This window comes from Lasioglossum baleicum, unplaced genomic scaffold (genome assembly GCF_051020765.1).
Source record: "Lasioglossum baleicum unplaced genomic scaffold, iyLasBale1 scaffold0027, whole genome shotgun sequence".
Taxonomy (NCBI): domain Eukaryota; kingdom Metazoa; phylum Arthropoda; class Insecta; order Hymenoptera; family Halictidae; genus Lasioglossum; species Lasioglossum baleicum.
The window spans coordinates 25,264-45,483 of record NW_027469087.1 but is presented as its reverse complement, the minus strand read 5'-3'; the positions used below and the strand labels follow the sequence as shown (position 1 = coordinate 45,483).

General features: G+C 44.9%; 1 protein-coding gene across 1 annotated transcript; it reads left to right on the top strand.

The window, feature by feature from the left end:
- Nucleotides 1–778: 778 nt before the first annotated feature.
- LOC143219372 (uncharacterized) lies at nt 779–5,991 on the top strand. Its single transcript, XM_076445387.1, has 2 exons — nt 779–4,490; nt 4,604–5,991. The coding sequence occupies exons 1-2, from the start codon at nt 779–781 to the stop codon at nt 5,989–5,991; spliced, it is 5,100 nt and encodes a 1,699-aa protein (XP_076301502.1).
- The last annotated feature ends 14,229 nt before the right edge of the window (nt 5,992–20,220 follow it).

The window sequence follows — 20,220 nt, the reverse complement described above, 5'->3', positions numbered from 1 at the left end:
ACGTATAGATCTCATTTCTCACTCACTCTTACAGCATTGTACTGCAGTGCTCACTCAGTATTATAGGCACAGTAAGAGTAAATTGGGGTAAATATACCAGACAATAATTAAATAATTAATAATAATAAAAATAATTTTTTTATAATTTTTAATAATTCGATATCGCTAATGAGTGAATGTATTTTGTTCGGGATTCAAATTGAAGATTTATTAGTCGTTACGCCGACTGTCGATCGACGTTCGATCTGTTTTGTTGTGGTCTATATTTAGAGTCGAGCAGCGATCAATTGTTACCGTTTCGCTAGGCCACGGTGTGTTTATCGACACTCGTTACCGGTAAACATCTTCAATTTGAATCTCGGACAGTCATCTTCGAGGATCATGCGATCGATTATGATCCAATCGCGTGCGACCCCGCCTGTCGCTCGAAGAGCGTTTAAAAAGGCTCTCTTCGGTCTTCGCGATTATTCGTCTTTCGACCACGATCCACTGTTGTACATCGCACTCATATTACGATTATCACGGTAACGGTTCGCGATCTTCTGGCAACTAGATCGTTATAAAATAAAGTTCAAATTTTCTTTGTGAAACACGCCAGGTGCATTCAGAATCATCTCCTTCTTCAAGTTAACTCCTTATCGTGTTCCTCACGCGCTCACGTCTGAGCGGTTCCGGATATCGGTGATTTCGATCGTCGATCGCCACCGAACATTTTGGTCCTTCGAGCCGGATCGCGAGGAAAATCAATTCAGTGAAGGAGTGTACGAGTTTCGTCCTCATGGCACAGTCTCTCGAAGGGCACGTGCAGACGCAGCTGGCGATCGAACGAGCCCTCACCAACCTCAAGAAGCTGGGGAAAAATAACTGGACCAAATCCAACCTGCGGACAAGAATTGTTCACCTCCAGAACCAGTGGCGGAAGTTCGAGACGGGTCATTCCCACCTCTTCGCTACCATTCCATCGGACGACCGTGCGAGCATTCCGTACTTCCTGGAGGACCATTTCGCTGCAACGGAGGAGGTCTACCTGGACACGTTATCGTTCATGACGACTCATCTCGACGCGCTCACTCTCGATTCTCCAGGTCAGTCTGCTTCCGTGAGCGACGGACAAGCGTGTCTGTCGGTTCCCGAATCACAGCTTCCACGGATAGATCTACCGCAGTTTGAAGGCCGTTACGATAAATGGGAATCGTTCCGCGATAAATTCTTAGCTCTCATTATACATAATCGCTCGCTTCGCGATGTAACGCGCCTACATTATCTCGTTTCCGCATTAAAGGGTCGCGCTCTCGAAAGCATTGACAACTTATCGATAACCGAGGACAATTTCAAAATCGCGTGGAACACATTGAAAGGTCGATACGAAAATCCGCGGCGTATCATTTCCGCTCACATGTCGGAGTTGCAAAACATTCCTGCGTTATCTCGTGAATCTGCGACGGATTTGGAAAACCTTTGCGATCGTGTCGGCAGCATACTCAAGTCGCTGCAGAAAATCGGACGAACACCAGAGGATCTCTGGAACGACCATTTGGTCCATCTGGTTTCCCAAAAGCTAGACGGTCCGACGCGAAAGGCGTGGAAATTAAAAATCAGCGACGACGTTACACCTCCGTCTTTCGAAACTCTTCAGAAGTTTCTCGATTCTCGCGCTCGCGGTCTTGAGGAATTTTCAACTGAATCTGAATCCTCGCCCACATCGCGCTCGGAAACTCTGCCTCGTCCCACAGCTGGTTTTTCGCGAGTCCACGCAGCGACCACCTCGCAGTCTTCTACAACGTCGCGACCTATCTGTCCAGTGTGTAGGGCGTCACATGTTTTTAGTTCGTGCCCGAAATTCATGGCGCAAAACCCTAGCGGCCGCCGTGAACTAGTTCAAAGGTTTTCGCGCTGTTTTAATTGCTTGAGCGGTAATCATGTTCTACGAGACTGTGCGAGCAAGTACTTGTGCCGTGTGTGTCATAAGCGACATCATTCGCTATTGCATGAAGATGCACCTCGTTCCGCGCCGTCAGGTACAGCCTCGTCGCCGCTTCCGTCGGAAGATTCGTCCGCGATCAATTCGCATTTCGCGTCCACCCTCGCCACCTCGAGTTCAAGTATTCTTCTGGCCACCGCATGGGTTCAAATTCGCGTTCCGTCGGGCCGGTGCATCACCGTACGAGCCTTGGTCGATCAAGGATCCGAAGCCAGTTTCGTCACTGAATCTATGGTGCACCTATTGCGTGCGACGTGCACCCGCGTTGCGACATCCATTTCCGCCGTCGGAGGAGTTCACGCCGGTACGGTGCGTCGAGCCGTGCATCTCCTCGTAGCTCCTCGCGACTCCGACTCTCCGTCAGTCGAAACCACAGCGCTCGTTTTGAAATCGCTCTCCACGTACATGCCGAAACGTATTCAAAATGATCGAGCCCTCGCTCATTTATCGCAGCTTAAGTGGGCCGATTCTGATCCGTCGAGTTCCGCCGCGATTCATCTCCTTCTCGGCGCAGATGTGTATTCGCATATAATTCTCGACGGTCTCAAGAAGGGTTCAAGCGGGCAGCCTATTGCCCAGAATACAATTTTCGGTTGGGTAATCTCTGGTCCCGTATCATCTCCTCTCTCTCAACCTCGTTCGGAATCAAGCATCTCGATGCATCACTGTATCCAATACGACACTCTGTCGAACGATCTGCGCCGATTCTGGGAAATTGAGGAAATCCCTGCGCATTCCCCCCTCACCAAGGAGGAAGAACAATGCGAACGGCATTTTCAAATGCACACGTCGCGATCATCCGATGGACGGTATATCGTCCGTCTCCCTTTCCGTAAGGGCCCCCCAATTGACATCGGTCACTCTCGTTCTGCTGCCGACAAGGTCCTACAATCAATTTATAGGAAATTTCAATTACAACCCTCGCTAGCTGAGGAGTATAAGGAGTTCCTCCGAGATTACGAGAATCTTGGACACATGCGTCAAGCTCCCGATTTGCCTTCCTCTTCTCAATGCGTTTACATTCCACACCATCCGGTCCTACGTGCCGACAGCGTTACCACACATCTTCGCGTGGTTTTCAACGCCTCCAGTGTCACCTCAAACGGATCTACGCTAAATGATCATCTTATGCCGGGTCCCAAATTACAGCTCGATCTTCCTGCCGTCATTCTACGGTGGCGAACCTTTCGATTCGTTTATACTGCAGACATTGCCAAAATGTATCGCCAGATTCTGGTGGACGAACGCGATGTTGATTACCAACGCATCCTCTGGAAGCCCTCTCGTTCCGAGGACACGCAGGCATTTCAGTTACTGACCGTCACGTATGGGATGACCTGTGCTCCCTTCTTGGCTCTCCGCGTTCTTCAACAACTAATCAACGATGAAGGCAAACGATTTCCGTTAGCAGTTCCCGTACTTCGATCTCACATTTATGTCGACGATGTTCTTTTCGGGGGCAACGACCTGTCGGCTATTCGCCAATCTCGTGACCAGTTGGTCCGCCTTCTCCAATGCGGCCAAATGAAGCTACGAAAATGGGCCAGTAATACAACCGAATTTCTTTCCGACATTGACCAGGACGATCATGGACTAGCATGTTCCAAAACTCTCGCTCCCGACGATCGAGTCAAAATCCTCGGGATAAGTTGGAACCCCTCTCGAGATTCCTTCGAATTCAATGTCCATCTTTCTGATCCGCCACCGCTCACCAAACGCGCGATTCTTTCAACTATCGCAAAGTTGTACGACCCTCTCGGATGGGTCACTCCGGCGATAATCCCCGCAAAAATACTCATTCAAGCATTATGGCGCCTCAAAGTAGGATGGGACGACGTTATCCCGACTCAGTATCTTGAGCAATGGGAATCAATCTATTCCAAATTTTTGCTCCTGAACGGAATCCAGATTCCACGATGGATCGGGTTTATTCCGGTGGCTTCGCGAATTGAACTTCATGGTTTCGCGGACGCGTCGACGATCGCGTACGCAGCAGTCGTTTTCGTCCGTTGCACCTCGGCCGCCGGAACCACTCAAGTGTCGCTGGTTGCTGGAAAGTCCAAAGTCGCTCCTTTGACTCCTCTGACCATCCCGCGCCTTGAACTGCAAGCCGCAGTTCTCCTCAGTCGCCTGATGCATTTCGTGGCGTCCTCCCTCGACCTGATCGAAGTTCCATGCTACTGCTGGACCGACTCTACCGTAGCGCTTGCGTGGTTGAAATCTCATCCTTCCAAGTGGAAGATGTTCGTCGCCAATCGTGTTGCCGATGTGCAAACTCGTCTTCCTCACGCAATTTGGCAGCATGTTCCAACCACAGACAATCCCGCCGATTGTGCGTCACGTGGACTTTCTAGCGGAGAACTAGTCAAATCTCACCTTTGGTGGCACGGTCCATCCTGGCTTCTCGAGGATTCCACGGAATGGCCCCTCCAACCTCAATATTTCACGGTTGAAGACCAGTCCGAATCCAAGGTTGTGCTTCACAGCGTGGCTCCAGCTCCCGTTGCGAGTTAGAATCTCGATTCTCTAGTTGGCCAAAACTAATGAGAGTAACGGCCTATATTCAACGTTTCGTCCGAAATGCTCGCTGTTGTCGCCGGTCCCGTCAAAGGTGTTTTTTAGGACGCGCCCTGTCCGCTCGCGAGGTCTCCGATGCAAAAAATTTTTGGTTGCGCCGCATTCAAGCAATTCAGTTTCCAGAAACCATTGCCGCTATCAAAAATAAAAAATCTCTCTCGTCAAAGGACTCACTCGAGTCTCTCAACCCGTTTATCGACGAGAATGGACTTCTTCGCGTCGGTGGCCGGCTGCGCAACGCAGTTTTACCCGTTCAATCGAAGCATCCGGTTGTTTTAGCTCCACACCCGTTAGTGCGCCTCATCATTGAACAAGCCCACGCACGGGCCTTGCATGCCGGTTTGCAGTTAACCCTCTATATTCTTCGTCAAGAATACTGGCTTCTCCGAGGTCGGAGTCAGGTGAAGGCTGTCATTCACGCATGTGTCAAATGTGTCCGCGAACGCGCCTCGATCCCGACCCAGATCATGGGAGATCTTCCTGCCGTGAGAGTGTCCCCGTCGAAAAAACCCTTTTCGCATTGCGGGCTGGATTACGCAGGCCCCGTTCTCATCCGCGCCTCCGCGGGTCGTGGGATCACTTCCCGCAAAGCCTATATAGCGCTTTTCATATGCATGGCCACCAAGGCGGTGCATTTGGAGTTAGTCGCGGATTACTCCACCTCAGCCTTTTTGAACGCATACGTCCGTTTTTGTTCTCGTCGAGGCCTACCGGAGAGCATGTATTCCGATAACGGAACAACGTTCGTCGGAGCAGATCGGGAATTGACCATGTCTTATCGCGCCGCTCTTCGAAATCCAGAATTCCAAAATCAAACCGCCAGTGATGGTGTTGTTTGGCACTTCAACCCCCCATCTGCCCCACATTTCGGCGGCCTATGGGAGGCCGGTGTTAAAAGCGTTAAACACCATCTCCGACGCGTTCTAGGCGATCGAAAACTGACGTTTGAAGAATTTACGACGCTCCTTTGCGCAATCGAGGCATGCCTCAATTCACGACCCATCTCACCTCTTTCCGATACTCTCGATGACGTCGTTCCGCTAACCCCAGGTCATTTTCTTATTGGATCTGCCCTCACAACCCCTCCGCAACCTTCGCTTCTGGATATCGCCGAAAATCGCCTCTCGCGATGGCAATTAGTTCGGCATATGACCGAACGATTTTGGAAATTATGGCAGAACGATTACCTCAATACGCTTCAGCAACGCGGAAAGTGGCGTCACCCCCGCCCTTCCATCTCGATAGGACAACTAGTCCTCCTTAGGAATTCAGACCTTCCTCCGTGTAAGTGGGAGCTGGGGCGAGTGGTGCAATTACATCCCGGCGACGACAACCACATTCGCGTCGTGACCGTCAAAACATCCACCTCATGTTTTAGGCGACCCATTGTGAAATTGTGTCCTTTGCCCGTAGCGTGCGAATCCGAAAGATAAAACAAACGATTATATTATTGTAAACTATGTAAAAAAAAAAAAAAAAAAGATTCTGTCATTTAATCCGATTTCATTTTAGTATGCGTTCAGCTGACCGCCGCTCTTTCACGCACGCGTCAGCGCATCTCGCGTTCCAGTTCCGTCAAGGCGGGCGGCCTTTGAATTTCGTTCCGGCGTCGTCGAATTTTTTTTATGTATATAAGGCTCCCGCATTCGTATGGTGTTCACCGTTCCACGGCGGGCGGCATTCCGTTTTCGCAGATCTGGGATTAGCGTGCGCGGCATTGTAACACGCAATCCTTTTATCGTTTAAGTTCTTCCTTTAAATTTTTTGCGCTGCCGCACCCCGCCGCTTTCATTTGCGTATATTGCGTTTCGAAACTAATATTTCGAGGCGGGCGGTATGTTCGGGATTCAAATTGAAGATTTATTAGTCGTTACGCCGACTGTCGATCGACGTTCGATCTGTTTTGTTGTGGTCTATATTTAGAGTCGAGCAGCGATCAATTGTTACCGTTTCGCTAGGCCACGGTGTGTTTATCGACACTCGTTACCGGTAAACATCTTCAATTTGAATCTCGGACAGTCATCTTCGAGGATCATGCGATCGATTATGATCCAATCGCGTGCGACCCCGCCTGTCGCTCGAAGAGCGTTTAAAAAGGCTCTCTTCGGTCTTCGCGATTATTCGTCTTTCGACCACGATCCACTGTTGTACATCGCACTCATATTACGATTATCACGGTAACGGTTCGCGATCTTCTGGCAACTAGATCGTTATAAAATAAAGTTCAAATTTTCTTTGTGAAACACGCCAGGTGCATTCAGAATCATCTCCTTCTTCAAGTTAACTCCTTATCGTGTTCCTCACGCGCTCACGTCTGAGCGGTTCCGGATATCGGTGATTTCGATCGTCGATCGCCACCGAACATATTTGATAGTAAATCTTATAAAATTTATTCAAAACACCCGCCGTTAAAATTCAACCAATAGCTCGATAGTTTTAAGCGACTGATTCAGTAACTGAATTTAGTCGATAGTTTTCAGTCGTTTACAGGTTATTCTCGTATTTACTCTTATTCTCGATGTTCGCTAGTTAAATGAATAGTAGGACAGTATGGGACAGTACAGAGATATTAAATTTCGTGATTGAATGATTTTGTCTTTATTTAATAATAAATTCATACACTATGTTATAAATATAAATGTACACAATTTATTTATATCACATATATAGTTTATATTGCATAAATAGCAATAAGATTTTAACATCCAATATGAATTAAAGTATTGAAATATCTATTACATATTTCATTACTTGCATATTTGCACGTCCTGTCATAATTATGTATTTCTAATCTTTTCGTTTCATCGTCTGACACTGACATTTGAAATTTCAAGATGGCGACGTGTACAGTCGACTGAAAATAGTAACCCCACCACTACTAAATTCAGTCGATAGTTTAAAAAATCAGTCGACTGAAAATAGTAGTTGAATACTATCGATTTAGTCGATAGTTTTTAGTCGATGGTGCCCATCACTAGTTGGTAGATGTCCGCCAACATCTAAATGCAGCCATTGAAAATGTGACCCCCGAAAATTGGAGGAATTTCATTGAGCACGCAATGAAGGAGGAAAGACGCTTTTTCGAAATCGACAGCTCAGCTGATTCGGTTTTGGAAGCGTGCCCCGACTGGTCGAACTCGTCCGATGACTCAGACATCGACATGAACGACGAATAAGCGTTTTCCAAATACTTGTAAATACTTGTAAATAGTTGTAAATTAGTTTGTAAATTAGTTTGTAAATTAGTTTGTAAGTTATTTTATAAATACCCAGACAACCAGGGCTGCACCGGGCAGCAATGTCGCGTTTTGGATCCCTGCTGCCGCAAGGCTGCACGGAAAACGGTGGGGGATTTTGCCTCACCGTAAGAGGGCAACACGTACAGGCACGTTGTAGGATGGATGTAGATGGATACTCTCGGAGAGAATCAGAAGCTTCGGGGAAGGTACCGAAGAACGTAGCCTACTCTACGTTTTACTTGCAACACGTGGTTAGGACTTGGAGATAAAATTCACTGCAGAATTTGTAGTTCAACGAGAACCATTTAATGATATTTTATTCACCCGATAGTGACGTCCGTCGTAACCGTACGACGGAGAATATATTACAAAAAGAGGTAAGCCTCAAAACACAGTACGACTGGATATTGGTGTTCAATACGTCTAACTCTAAGAAGTGACTATTTTGAACTGCTAGGGATGCCTAGCGTAACGGTCGCTACGAGAGACGGTTGGGAGTAGGACTGCCAACTCCCTATCGGTGATCTCCCTAGGCGCGACCTAGGGGAATGGCGACACGAGCGCCATAATCCCTACACACTCCCCCCCGAGTGTGTACGTGCAAACTTATGACGCTACACAACGATATACAAGTTCGCCACGCTGGGGATACAGCAACAATATAACAATATTATAACTATAAACTATTTACAATGAGTGCGCACTACATCTACTATACAAGTTGTTCTTACAAACTACGCGATTGCTATTTACATGTATACAACAGGCTTACAACTAAATCGGCGATATTAACTCGGCGGGACTGTTTGCACAGTTTTCGCCCGTGAATATGTTCGCAGCGCATTCCGTTGATTCGAGTCGGAGGGTTCGCTAGACGAGGTTGCTAATTCCTCTCGGAAGTGATACGCTGGTTTCACATTTTCTATCGAGACGGAACGCGGTTTTCCGTTGACATCGATCTCTAGAACGCGGTCGGTAGGGCGGCTTATTACTTTGTACGGGCCTGAGTATGGCCGTTCGAGCGCCTTTTTATTCGTACCGGCGCGCAAGAATACATGTGAACAGGTGTCTATATCTTTAAATAAGAAAACACGCTTTTTATGACGCTGTCCTACGGGAACAGGTTTAACACTGCGCATGTGGTCTCGAAATTCTTCAATAAACATTTGCGGATCCGCGGGACCGTCATCGGGGAGTACGAACTCGCCCGGAATTCGCAACGAGGTGCCGTATAGATATTCGGCGGGCGACGAGCCCGAATCCATAACGTTATTTCGAAGACCAAGCATTACGGTAGATAACACGCGTGACCACGTAGGGTTCGCGTGACACATAATCGCAGTTTTGAGGCATCGGTGCCATCGTTCGATCATTCCATTCGACGCTGGATGAAAAGTGGTCGTCCGAATACGGTGGCATCCGGATAATTGTAGCAGCGCGGTGAAAAGTCTCGATTCGAATTGACTGCCCTGATCGGTCGTGAGAGTTTCAGGGGCGCCGAAACGTGAGATCCAGTGATCTACGAACGCTCTACATACGGTAGTAGCTTCAATATTCGCGAGCGGAACCGCCTCTGGCCATCTCGAGAAACGATCTATCATGGTCAGGCAGTAACGATAGCCTTCCGATATCGGCAACGGGCCGATAATGTCCATGTGGACATGACTAAAACGCTCATCGGGAGCAACGAATTCCGCTGGCTTTACATGGTTATGGCGCGTTATCTTAGATTGTTGACAATCTAGACACTCTTTCGACCGTTTCGCGATGTCGTGATGCATTCGCGGCCAAACATACCGCTTTCGGATCACGCGATCGGTAATTTTCGCGCTCGGGTGCGCGGGTTTGTGAAATTTATCAAAAATGGCCTTGCGTGACGGGCCCGGAATGTATGGACGCAATACTTCTCCTTCTAAATCGCATACAATCGCAATGTGAGAGGGTCCCCACCGAATTCGCCGTAAAGCTAACGAGTGATCGGTAGAGGCCAATAAACTTTTCAATTCGTCGTCGGATTCCTGCAAACTCGCGAGCTCCTCCAAGGAGATATCTGCGGCAAGGTGCAAGGTATCTACACGCGACAGCGAGTCGGCGACGACGTTTTTGGAGCCAGGGAGATGCTCGATATGAGTAGTAAACTGTGATATGAATGATAATTGCCGAAGTTGGCGAGGCGATGCTTTATCGGCGCGTTGCCGGAACGCGTACACGAGTGGTTTGTGATCAGTCACAATTACGAAATTTCTACCTTCGAGGAAATGCCTGAAGTATTTGAGCGCTTCGTGAACAGCGGTTAACTCGCGACCATACGCACTGTAGTTTCTTTGAGATGGAGTAAACTTGCGAGAAAAGAATGCCAAAGGTTTCCACGAATTTTGGAATTTTTGTTCTAACGACGCTCCCATTCCAAAATCGGACGCATCGGTAACGAGACGCGTTACTGCATCAGGAGCAGGGTGATTTAGCAAGGTCGCGTTGGCGAGGTCAGATTTGACTCGTGCAAACGCTTCCACGGCTTGAGAAGTCCAGACTATCTCACGTTTGTCATTTTTCTTCGACTCGCAAAGATATTCGTGCAAGGGTGCTTGCACGTCAGCGGCGCGACGAAGACTGCGTCGGTAAAAGTTGACCATACCCAGAAATCTGCGTAGGTCAGAGACTGTTTTGGGCTTCGGAAAATCCTGAATGGCCTTGACTTTTTCGGGAATAGGTGCAGACCCGTTCCGATCAACTACGTGTCCCAGAAACTCGAGACGGGACTTGCCGAATTCGCATTTGGCAAGATTCAGGTGCAGCGTGTGTTCCTGCAAACGTTGCAGAACAATGCGGAGGTGACGCTCATGCTCTTCGAGGTTCGAAGAAGCGATGAGGATGTCGTCGATGTAGGCAAAGACGAAGTCGAGGTCTCCGAGGGCACGATGGATGTACCGTTGAAATGTCTGCCCGGCGTTACGGAGGCCGAAAGGCATCACGGTATACTCGAAGAGCCCAAAAGGTGTTATCACAGCAGTTTTCGCGATGTGCGACGGCGCAACCGGAATCTGCTGATACGCTCTCTGAAGATCGAGCTTGGTGAAGATCGTTTTGTTGTGTAAATTGACTGAGTAGTCATGTAAATGAGGAACTGGGTACATGTCGGGAACAGTCACCGAATTCAAACGACGATAGTCGCCACATACCCGCCAACCCCCATCTTTCTTAGGAACAAGATGGATGGGGCTAGCCCACGGGCTACTCGATGGACGACATGTTCCTTCAGCAACGAGCCGTCGGAACTCGGCCTTAGCCACCTGCAGTTTATCGTGCGTCAGTCGTCGCGCACGCTCGGCTACGGGGGGACCCTCGGTCACAATATGATGTAAGACGTCGCGCGGCGAATCGCAATTCGATTGCGATGGTCCTATAACTCCCGGAAACTCGGAGAGTATTCCCGCGAACGGAGATGCGGGATCGATCGATTTCACGTTGAACACCGGCGAGGTTCTGACTGTGCAGACAGTGGAAATTCGCGTCAACGGATCGATCAATTTACGATGACGCAGATCGACCAACACGCTAAAATGATTTAGAAAATCCGCGCCTAGAATCGGGTACGGCACCGCGGCGACGCAGAAGTTCCAAGAGAAGGCACGGCGAAGGCCTAGATTCAAATTGAGTCGCTTCTCTCCGTATGTATTGATCGTTGTCTCGTTTGCCGCGAACAATTTCAAACCGGTCGCACGTTTTTTCGCGGCCTCATCAGCCGGTAACAGAGAGATATCCGCTCCCGTGTCGATCAGAAACGTAAGACCGAGGTCGCGGTCACGGACATGGAGACGATGTGATGTAGCACTCAGCGCGCTCGCCTCCACACGGCTAGTGCATATTAGTTTCCCGCCTGCCACGAGCAGGGTTTTATGCAATGACGTGCATCGCTTCCGTATTTCCGGTGCAGACGGCACAATGCGGAACCGCGCGACTTGGAACGCGAACTTTGTCTCCCACGGGAAGTAGTTCTACGGCGCCCGTCGCGGGAACTGCGTCTCACGATACTGGTCAGTTCGGCCAATTGATTCGCGAGACGGTCGACTTTTGCTTCAAGCTCGCGGTTTGAAGAACCTCGAGAAGAAACTGCGGATGCGACGGCATCCGATGCCTCGACATCGCGTCTAGAAGAGTCTCGCGACGAAATTGATGAAATCGCGGGCATTTTTACTATCTGCGCGCGCACGCGATGCTAATTCACAGGACCCGCGGCGGTGGGTCTTACACTATCACGACGGAACTGAACGCGCGTCGGAGATGCAATGCGCCATGTATTCTACCGGAATCGCGATAACGAAGGTTAACGGCTAAACTAGACGCTCGCACTTACGGAAGTCGCTCGCAATCTTCTATGCACGCCGGAATCCACCTGTGGAACAGCTCCTTCGAGGACCAAGATGGCGGCTTCACAGCGGCGTGCCTCGTGCAGCAGCAAAGATGGCGGACAGGAAACGTCCTTCCGACCGCGTGGCCTGGCAAAACAGCAAACCGGTACTCGAGTGCGTCCTCCTCGAGAGATCGTGGCGTCGGCGTGACGCTGCACTCTGCTTGGCTGGATCCTCGACGCTCCTCGATGAGGGTGCGTGCCAGCCAGAATAGCTGCAGGCACGGGATGTCCCCAAGACCGCGTGCTGACGTCCTTCCTTCTGGTGATCGGCGAGATCACGACGGCCGACGGATTCAGATCACGTCGGGGTCACCAATTGTAGGATGGATGTAGATGGATACTCTCGGAGAGAATCAGAAGCTTCGGGGAAGGTACCGAAGAACGTAGCCTACTCTACGTTTTACTTGCAACACGTGGTTAGGACTTGGAGATAAAATTCACTGCAGAATTTGTAGTTCAACGAGAACCATTTAATGATATTTTATTCACCCGATAGTGACGTCCGTCGTAACCGTACGACGGAGAATATATTACAAAAAGAGGTAAGCCTCAAAACACAGTACGACTGGATATTGGTGTTCAATACGTCTAACTCTAAGAAGTGACTATTTTGAACTGCTAGGGATGCCTAGCGTAACGGTCGCTACGAGAGACGGTTGGGAGTAGGACTGCCAACTCCCTATCGGTGATCTCCCTAGGCGCGACCTAGGGGAATGCCGACACGAGCGCCATAATCCCTACAACGTACAGGCCTTGTACTAGGGGGCAGGGGGTCTCTCGCCCCGGTAAGGTGATACAGTGGTGTTGGCGTCTTGCCGCCATCCCCTACAATTGCGTAGTATGTAGTGGGCGGTAACGGTATCGTATCCTAACCCACTGCTGTTCCGCTATCGCTCGTACTTTCGAGGCAGTGTATTGGATCACTTGTTGGACATAGACAAATCTAAAATGTTTTTTCACTACGTGAATGAAATATGTAATTTCAGGACAGACGCTGTCGATCCTTACGTCAGAAAATGTCTGTTCCAGGGTTGTTACCTTTCACTTAAAAAGGCATCGTTGGTCAAGACTGGTTGCTAATATTATTCTCGAGGTGTAAATGGGGTTATTTAGTCGTATACAGCGTCCGTTGCCAGCTCCTTGTGACGCCAATTTTTATATCTCCATTTCTTTTGAAGGGCTCATTTCACAGTGGAAACTCCAAGGAATATAAACATGTTTTTTTAACTTCCCGATTTTATAGGGAAGTTATTGTAATGACCCCGAAAATCGAAAATCGATTTTTTAGCAGATCTTCACGTTTCATGGTCATTGCAGTCATTTTAGACTATTTTCAGCAAAATGTTCGTATGTGTGTGTGTGTGTGTGTGTGTGTGTGCGCGCGTGCGTGCGTATGGCCGTTTCTATGTAATCAAATTTTTCGTTAACGTTTTCAGAAAAAGTAACACCGCGATCAGGATGGTGAATGATGCAATCGATGTGCCCCGCTGTAACTTAGAGCTGATTAGATTTTGGTCCATTTTGGTCAAGTAGTTTTTTAGTTTTTTTAGTTTTTTCGAAAGAAGTTCATTCAACAATGCAATTTATACGAGAGAACGGAAAGTTTCCACCGAAGAAACAAACGTAATTACACAAAAAATTCTTTTTTCAATTTTTTTAAAATTTAAAAAAAAAATTAAAAAAAAATTTTTTTTTTGTACCTTACGATGATGTTTCCGCTTACAATAATCGAAAATTATCCCAATGCAAGAGTGAGTTAATCATCTCTACTCCCGAGAATACATTTTCAAAGAATATCGATGACAGTACAAAAGAAAATTTATATTACAATCTTCAAAAAAACAATCAGTTCAAAACGAATCATTGACTGAGATTAAATTGAAAATTAATATAAACTATATGATAATTATTAATAACATTGATGTTGAAAACGGATTGGTTAATGGAGCACACATGCGGAATATTAAAATTTATTACTTTTCAAGAAAATACTAAAATTCCGTCTATATTGTGGTTAGATTTTCAATTGGCCAGAGTAGGAGTGAAAGTAAGGACTCGTTATCGTGATTATATGAAAAATGCAAATATTGATCAAAATTTTACACCAATAATAAAAATATCGAATCAGGTAAATATGTCGAGTGAGGAAAAATATCAAATCACACGTAGTCAATTTCCAGTGGTTCCTGCTGAAGCGATTACGATTCATAAAAGTCAGGGACAAACATACGAGAAAGTATGTTTGGATTTTAAAAAATCAGAAAGGCGAACTTTACAAATGTTGTATGTAGCACTGAGCAGAGTTTCAAAATTGAGCGCGGTTTATATATTTTGGGACAATTTAAATGAACAGTATCGAAGAAAACCAAGATCAATACTGCAAACCCGGATAATGATGAGTTGTATCGTTTGCGAAAAAATAATTAAGACAATTTATTTTGCAACATTAGTATGCTATAACAAGGAACCAAGCGAGCAACGAGCATACGATGTTTAATGCGACGCCATATAGCAAACATTTTGATAAGTAGAAAACTATTGAATATCCCTGAAAACGTATAATCTTCTTAAAACGTACACTTAATAATGATAATAATATACTGCAACTAACGAACCGGGAAGTTCTTTGTGTGGCTCGTGGAGAGTCACACACCAAATTAAAAAAAAACATTAATAGCTATAGGTACTACTAGCCATGTGTACCACTAACCTTTTCGCAAGAGCAGTCCCATCCGCGAGCTCGCAAAGCGAGGGAGCAAAAACAACCCTGCGAGCGAGCGAGCGAGCTAAAACAACCCTACTCGCGAGCGAGCGAAGCAAGCGAGCAACAATAACCCTCTAGTTCAAAATTTAAATCACTGACGCACAGTGGTCTGGATTGGAAAATCGTGTGCCATTTTGTTATAACTTTTGAACCAGTAGAGATACTGCAATGAAATTTTCACTAAAAATATTTAAAAAATAGTCATTTTTAACTATAGGTAATTAAATATTTTTTGCATTTGTTAAACAATAATTTTTTATAAATTTTCATTGATATTTTTGATTTAAAAAAAATTTTTTGGAATATAATCGTACATACTATTTTTTACTTTCTAAATATGTATTTTTTATATTTATGTTTCACACATGTGTAACGTTTTATGGAATACGTAAAATATAAATTTGAGAAATCTTGTTGCAATCAACATACACAAAAAAATTACTGTAAAGGTAAAAACGCATTACAAGCGTGTCAAAGATATTTTTTATAATAATTTATAATGATTAAAAAACGAAACGAGCCTACTACCTTATATCTTTATTTTACTAGAGGTGATCGAAATATCAGAACGAAACAGAATTGAAAAACTTCTATTATATTTTAATACTAAAGAATTACCTCGGATGCAATATTTAACACTAAAATCTTACATTTTTCGCTATGTGAAGTCATCTGATAATAATTTGTACCAACAATATACCTCGCAAACATTCTATTACCAAATATTTGCGAAAATACAGCGAGTTAGGGTGCGTTTATAGTTCGTGACTTTTGTGGCAGCTAATTTCCTACATTTGCCACAAGATGGACAGATAGTCACAGAAAGACCTTTCTCGCTGCTACCTGATCCGTCACCGATCTCTATATATACACTCTTAAACCGCCTTCCGATATTGCAGCGTCTCGGGGAGGGCCCGCCTTACTGATGAGTCCTCTAGCGGTTCAGGACTGGTCGGTCAGAGCTGTGACAGACCTTTTTTGGCCATTCCGTCGCGATCCAGGGGGCGACCCGTGCAGCGACCCGTGCAGCTATTGGGTCGCTGCAAGGGTCGCTGCACGGGTCGCCGCAAGTTTCTGTGTTAAAGTCGAATAACTTTCGATAGAAAAGAGATAGAACGATGAATTTTTTTAAAATTAAAGCTCAAACTTTGCAGAATATGGGGAAAGTAGGGAAATGATGGCACGAACGTTTTTTAACCTTGACAAAATTCGTTAAACCTGCACAATTTCAATAAAACTTTTTTGCAACATGCTGTACATCATTTCCCGTAGATTCTTCCACGCTTATTTCAAATCTGGTCTCAGAATTTGTCTACCACCTCAGGATTTTCCAAAAAATCGAATTTTTTGTCAACGAAACAAATGAAATCATATTTTCGTTGAAATCCGATTGAGCTACACTTTTTTTTTGGTGGTTTTATTAGGCAAGGATTGGGCTATTGCAAAATTATTTTTTTAACCTCGACCATCAACTGTATGGAGTCGAAAAATTTAAGCTAATTCGTTTTTTACGTCTTTTTCGATGAGCCGTCACACAGTGGTCTGGATTGGAAAATCGTGTGCCTTTCTGCCCAAAAACGAACTTTCTCGTATCGATATCTATAAACATTGCTTCCCAAATGTTCACAGACCTCGGAAATGAAGAAAATAGTACAATTTAATAAATATAATAGTTGCAATAAACATTGAAAATAGGACATTTTAAGAGGAGGATTTTTCACGAGAAAAATTGCTTCTCTGTGATGCGGTGCCCTGACGTTCCTATTTAATATTATCTCTCGCTTTTTTTTTATATTGAAGAGCAGACTTTTGTGATAAAAATCATATCTTTCTATTATTTATTAATGTAAATACTCTATTTATATAATAATGCTCAATGCCGTAAGAAAAATTTGTGAAGTCCTTTCCATTTAAGATGGTATATCTTTAAAGTTTAGCCGAGTTTAGCTTTCTAATTAATTGGAATATTTTTAGTACACCTTCCTTCTAAATAATCATGAAAAAATTAATTCCGCCCCTCTCCACCCGCTCAAATTATTATTGTTTAAAGCCATTAAAGTTGGATGCGGTATCGCATCAATTGCTGAAACTCAAGGGTCGTTGAATATGAATCTGATGTCAAAATTAAAAAAACAAAATAGCGGTCGGGTATGTGAAAAAATTATGTATTTTCGCAAATATTTGGTAATAGAATGTTTGCGAGGTATATTGTTGGTACAAATTATTATCAGATGACTTCACATAGCGAAAAATGTAAGATTTTAGTGTTAAATATTGCATCCGAGGTAATTCTTTAGTATTAAAATATAATAGAAGTTTTTCAATTCTGTTTCGTTCTGATATTTCGATCACCTCTAGTAAAATAAAGATATAAGGTAGTAGGCTCGTTTCGTTTTTTAATCATTATAAATTATTATAAAAAATATCTTTGACACGCTTGTAATGCGTTTTTACCTTTACAGTAATTTTTTTGTGTATGTTGATTGCAACAAGATTTCTCAAATTTATATTTTACGTATTCCATAAAACGTTACACATGTGTGAAACATAAATATAAAAAATACATATTTAGAAAGTAAAAAATAGTATGTACGATTATATTCCAAAAAATTTTTTTTAAATCAAAAATATCAATGAAAATTTATAAAAAATTATTGTTTAACAAATGCAAAAAATATTTAATTACCTATAGTTAAAAATGACTATTTTTTAAATATTTTTAGTGAAAATTTCATTGCAGTATCTCTACTGGTTCAAAAGTTATAACAAAATGGCACACGATTTTCCAATCCAGACCACTGTGCGTCAGTGATTTAAATTTTGAAAAAAATATGTTTATATTCCTTGGAGTTTCCACTGTAAAATGAGCCCTTCAAAAGAAATGGAGATATAAAAATTGGCGTCACAAGGAGCTGGCAACGGACGCTGTATACGACTAAATAACCCCATTTACACCTCGAGAATAATATTAGCAACCAGTCTTGACCAACGATGCCTTTTTAAGTGAAAGGTAACAACCCTGGAACAGACATTTTCTGACGTAAGGATCGACAGCGTCTGTCCTGAAATTACATATTTCATTCACGTAGTGAAAAAACATTTTAGATTTGTCTATGTCCAACAAGTGATCCAATACACTGCCTCGAAAGTACGAGCGATAGCGGAACAGCAGTGGGTTAGGATACGATACCGTTACCGCCCACTACATACTACGCAATTGTAGGGAGTGGCGGCAAGACGCCAACACGCATGGATTCGAACTGGTGGCATTGTACTTGGTGTAAGCCTGAGAAGAAGGTTCCCAGGCAGGATTACGGTGAAGTGTCTAAGTGCGAATGCGCGGACGATTGGATCAGAGTGGAGGAGGCAGGACTCGTTTCACACGCATTTTCGGCTGTATTGAAATACTTATTACAGCGGTCACACATACTACGCAGCGTGCGCCATCGAAGTCAACACATTGAGACTACGGGCGCGCGGCTGGGGTCGGGCTAGGCAGACCCAGGCAGACTCAACCCGGTAGGCTCGATTTCTTTCAGTGCCGTTCCCGGGGCTGTTCTCTATAGAGAGATTTATGACAGGTCATTACTATTGAGCTGGAAGTCGACACTTCCTCGACCAACACGTTTTGACTGTAATTTTCAAATCACTCGACGAAGTCGAGCCACTCTCGGGCCGCTTGATATGTCACGAATAGACTGCGGATCTTTATGCATTTATAGCAAACTTGAGTAGATGAAATTGATAGTTGTTGGCAAATTTTTTAAATTGAAGATGTCAATATATGATTTCTCCTCTATTAAAATCATTAAGGGAAGAGATGACATTCAATTTAGTTTCTATTTCCTGTAATCGACGCTGACATTTTTTATTTTGCATAAAGATCCGCAGTCTATCCGTGACACACCATCGGGTGGCCCGGTGGCCCGAGAGTGGCTCGACTTCATCGAGCGCGTTCAGACGTCAGACAGAAGCGGACAAGTTCGTGCGAACGCAGAATTGAATCTCGAGTAGCGCGAAAACTCGCTCGCCCGAACTTGTCCGATTCTTTCCGAACCCGCCCGACGAGATCGAGACACTCCCGGGCAGCTCGAAACCCCTTGGCAGCCTGATGCACTCGGGTAGCTTGAAACGCGCTCGAGCCGAAAATTATAAATTTCAACACTCTACACCTACCGAACCTTAAAAGTAACTGGTAAATGTTTCTTTGTATGAAAGTGATGAGATTGATTTTATTTAGACTTTATGCAGCTCTCCTTGTAATATGTTATAATGTATTGGCTCGTTCGGAAAGTCATTTCGTTTTCTCCTTTGCTGAAGAAACAATTCAATTCAATTTGATTTCTATTTCTTGCAATCGATATAGTAAATTTTTATTTTGCAGAAAGATCCGCAGTCCATCCGTGACACACCATCGGGTGGCCCGGTGGCCCGAGAGTGGCTCGACTTCGTCGAGCGCGTTCAGACGTCAGACAGAAGCGGACAAGTTCGTGCGAACGCAGAATCGAATCTCGAGTAGCGCGAAAACTCGCTTGCCCGAACTTGTCCGATTCTTTCCGAACCCGCCCGACGAGATCGAGACACTCCCGGGCAGCCCGATGCACTCGGGTAGCTTGAAACGCGCTCGAGCCGAAAATGATAAATTAAGTTTCTTTTCCCTTCTACGACACATTTTTTTTGCATGAAGACGTTTCAACCCTCTACACCTACCGAACCTTAAGAGTAACTGGTAAATGTTTCTTTGTATGAAAATGATGAGATTGATTTTATTTAGACTTTATGCAGCTCTCCTATTGTAATATGTTAATGTATTAGCTCGTTCGGAAAGTCATTTCGTTTTCTCCTTTGCTGAAGAAATAACATTCAATTTGATTTCTATCTCTTGCAATCGATATAGTCAATTTTTACTTTGCAGAAAGATTCGCAGTCTAGTAATGACAAACGGAAGCATTGCCATCCCTACACGATAAACGAAATTACTTTCCGAACGACCTGATAGTATGTAGTATGTAATTTAAATAAAAATATTAATTTTGTCAGTAAAAAGAAAGACTGCTGCTGCTACACATTTGTACAATAGACATTTACTTTACCGACATCTACCACATAGCACGTCCTACATTAGTGCGACCTGGTGCGACCGTGTTGCCCTCTTACGGCGAGGCAAAATCGAGCCCCGTTCTCCGTGCAGTGGCGCGGCAGCAGGGATCCAAAACGCGACATTGCTGCGGCGCAGTACAGCTGCAGA

Bases quoted from the DNA above. Each gene is read 5' to 3' on its own strand.
- LOC143219372 (XM_076445387.1), top strand. From the start codon at position 779: ATGGCACAGTCTCTCGAAGGGCACGTGCAGACGCAGCTGGCGATCGAA. The intron at 4,491-4,603 runs GTTAGAATCTCG...GGTGTTTTTTAG, and splicing joins GGCTCCAGCTCCCGTTGCGA to GACGCGCCCTGTCCGCTCGC.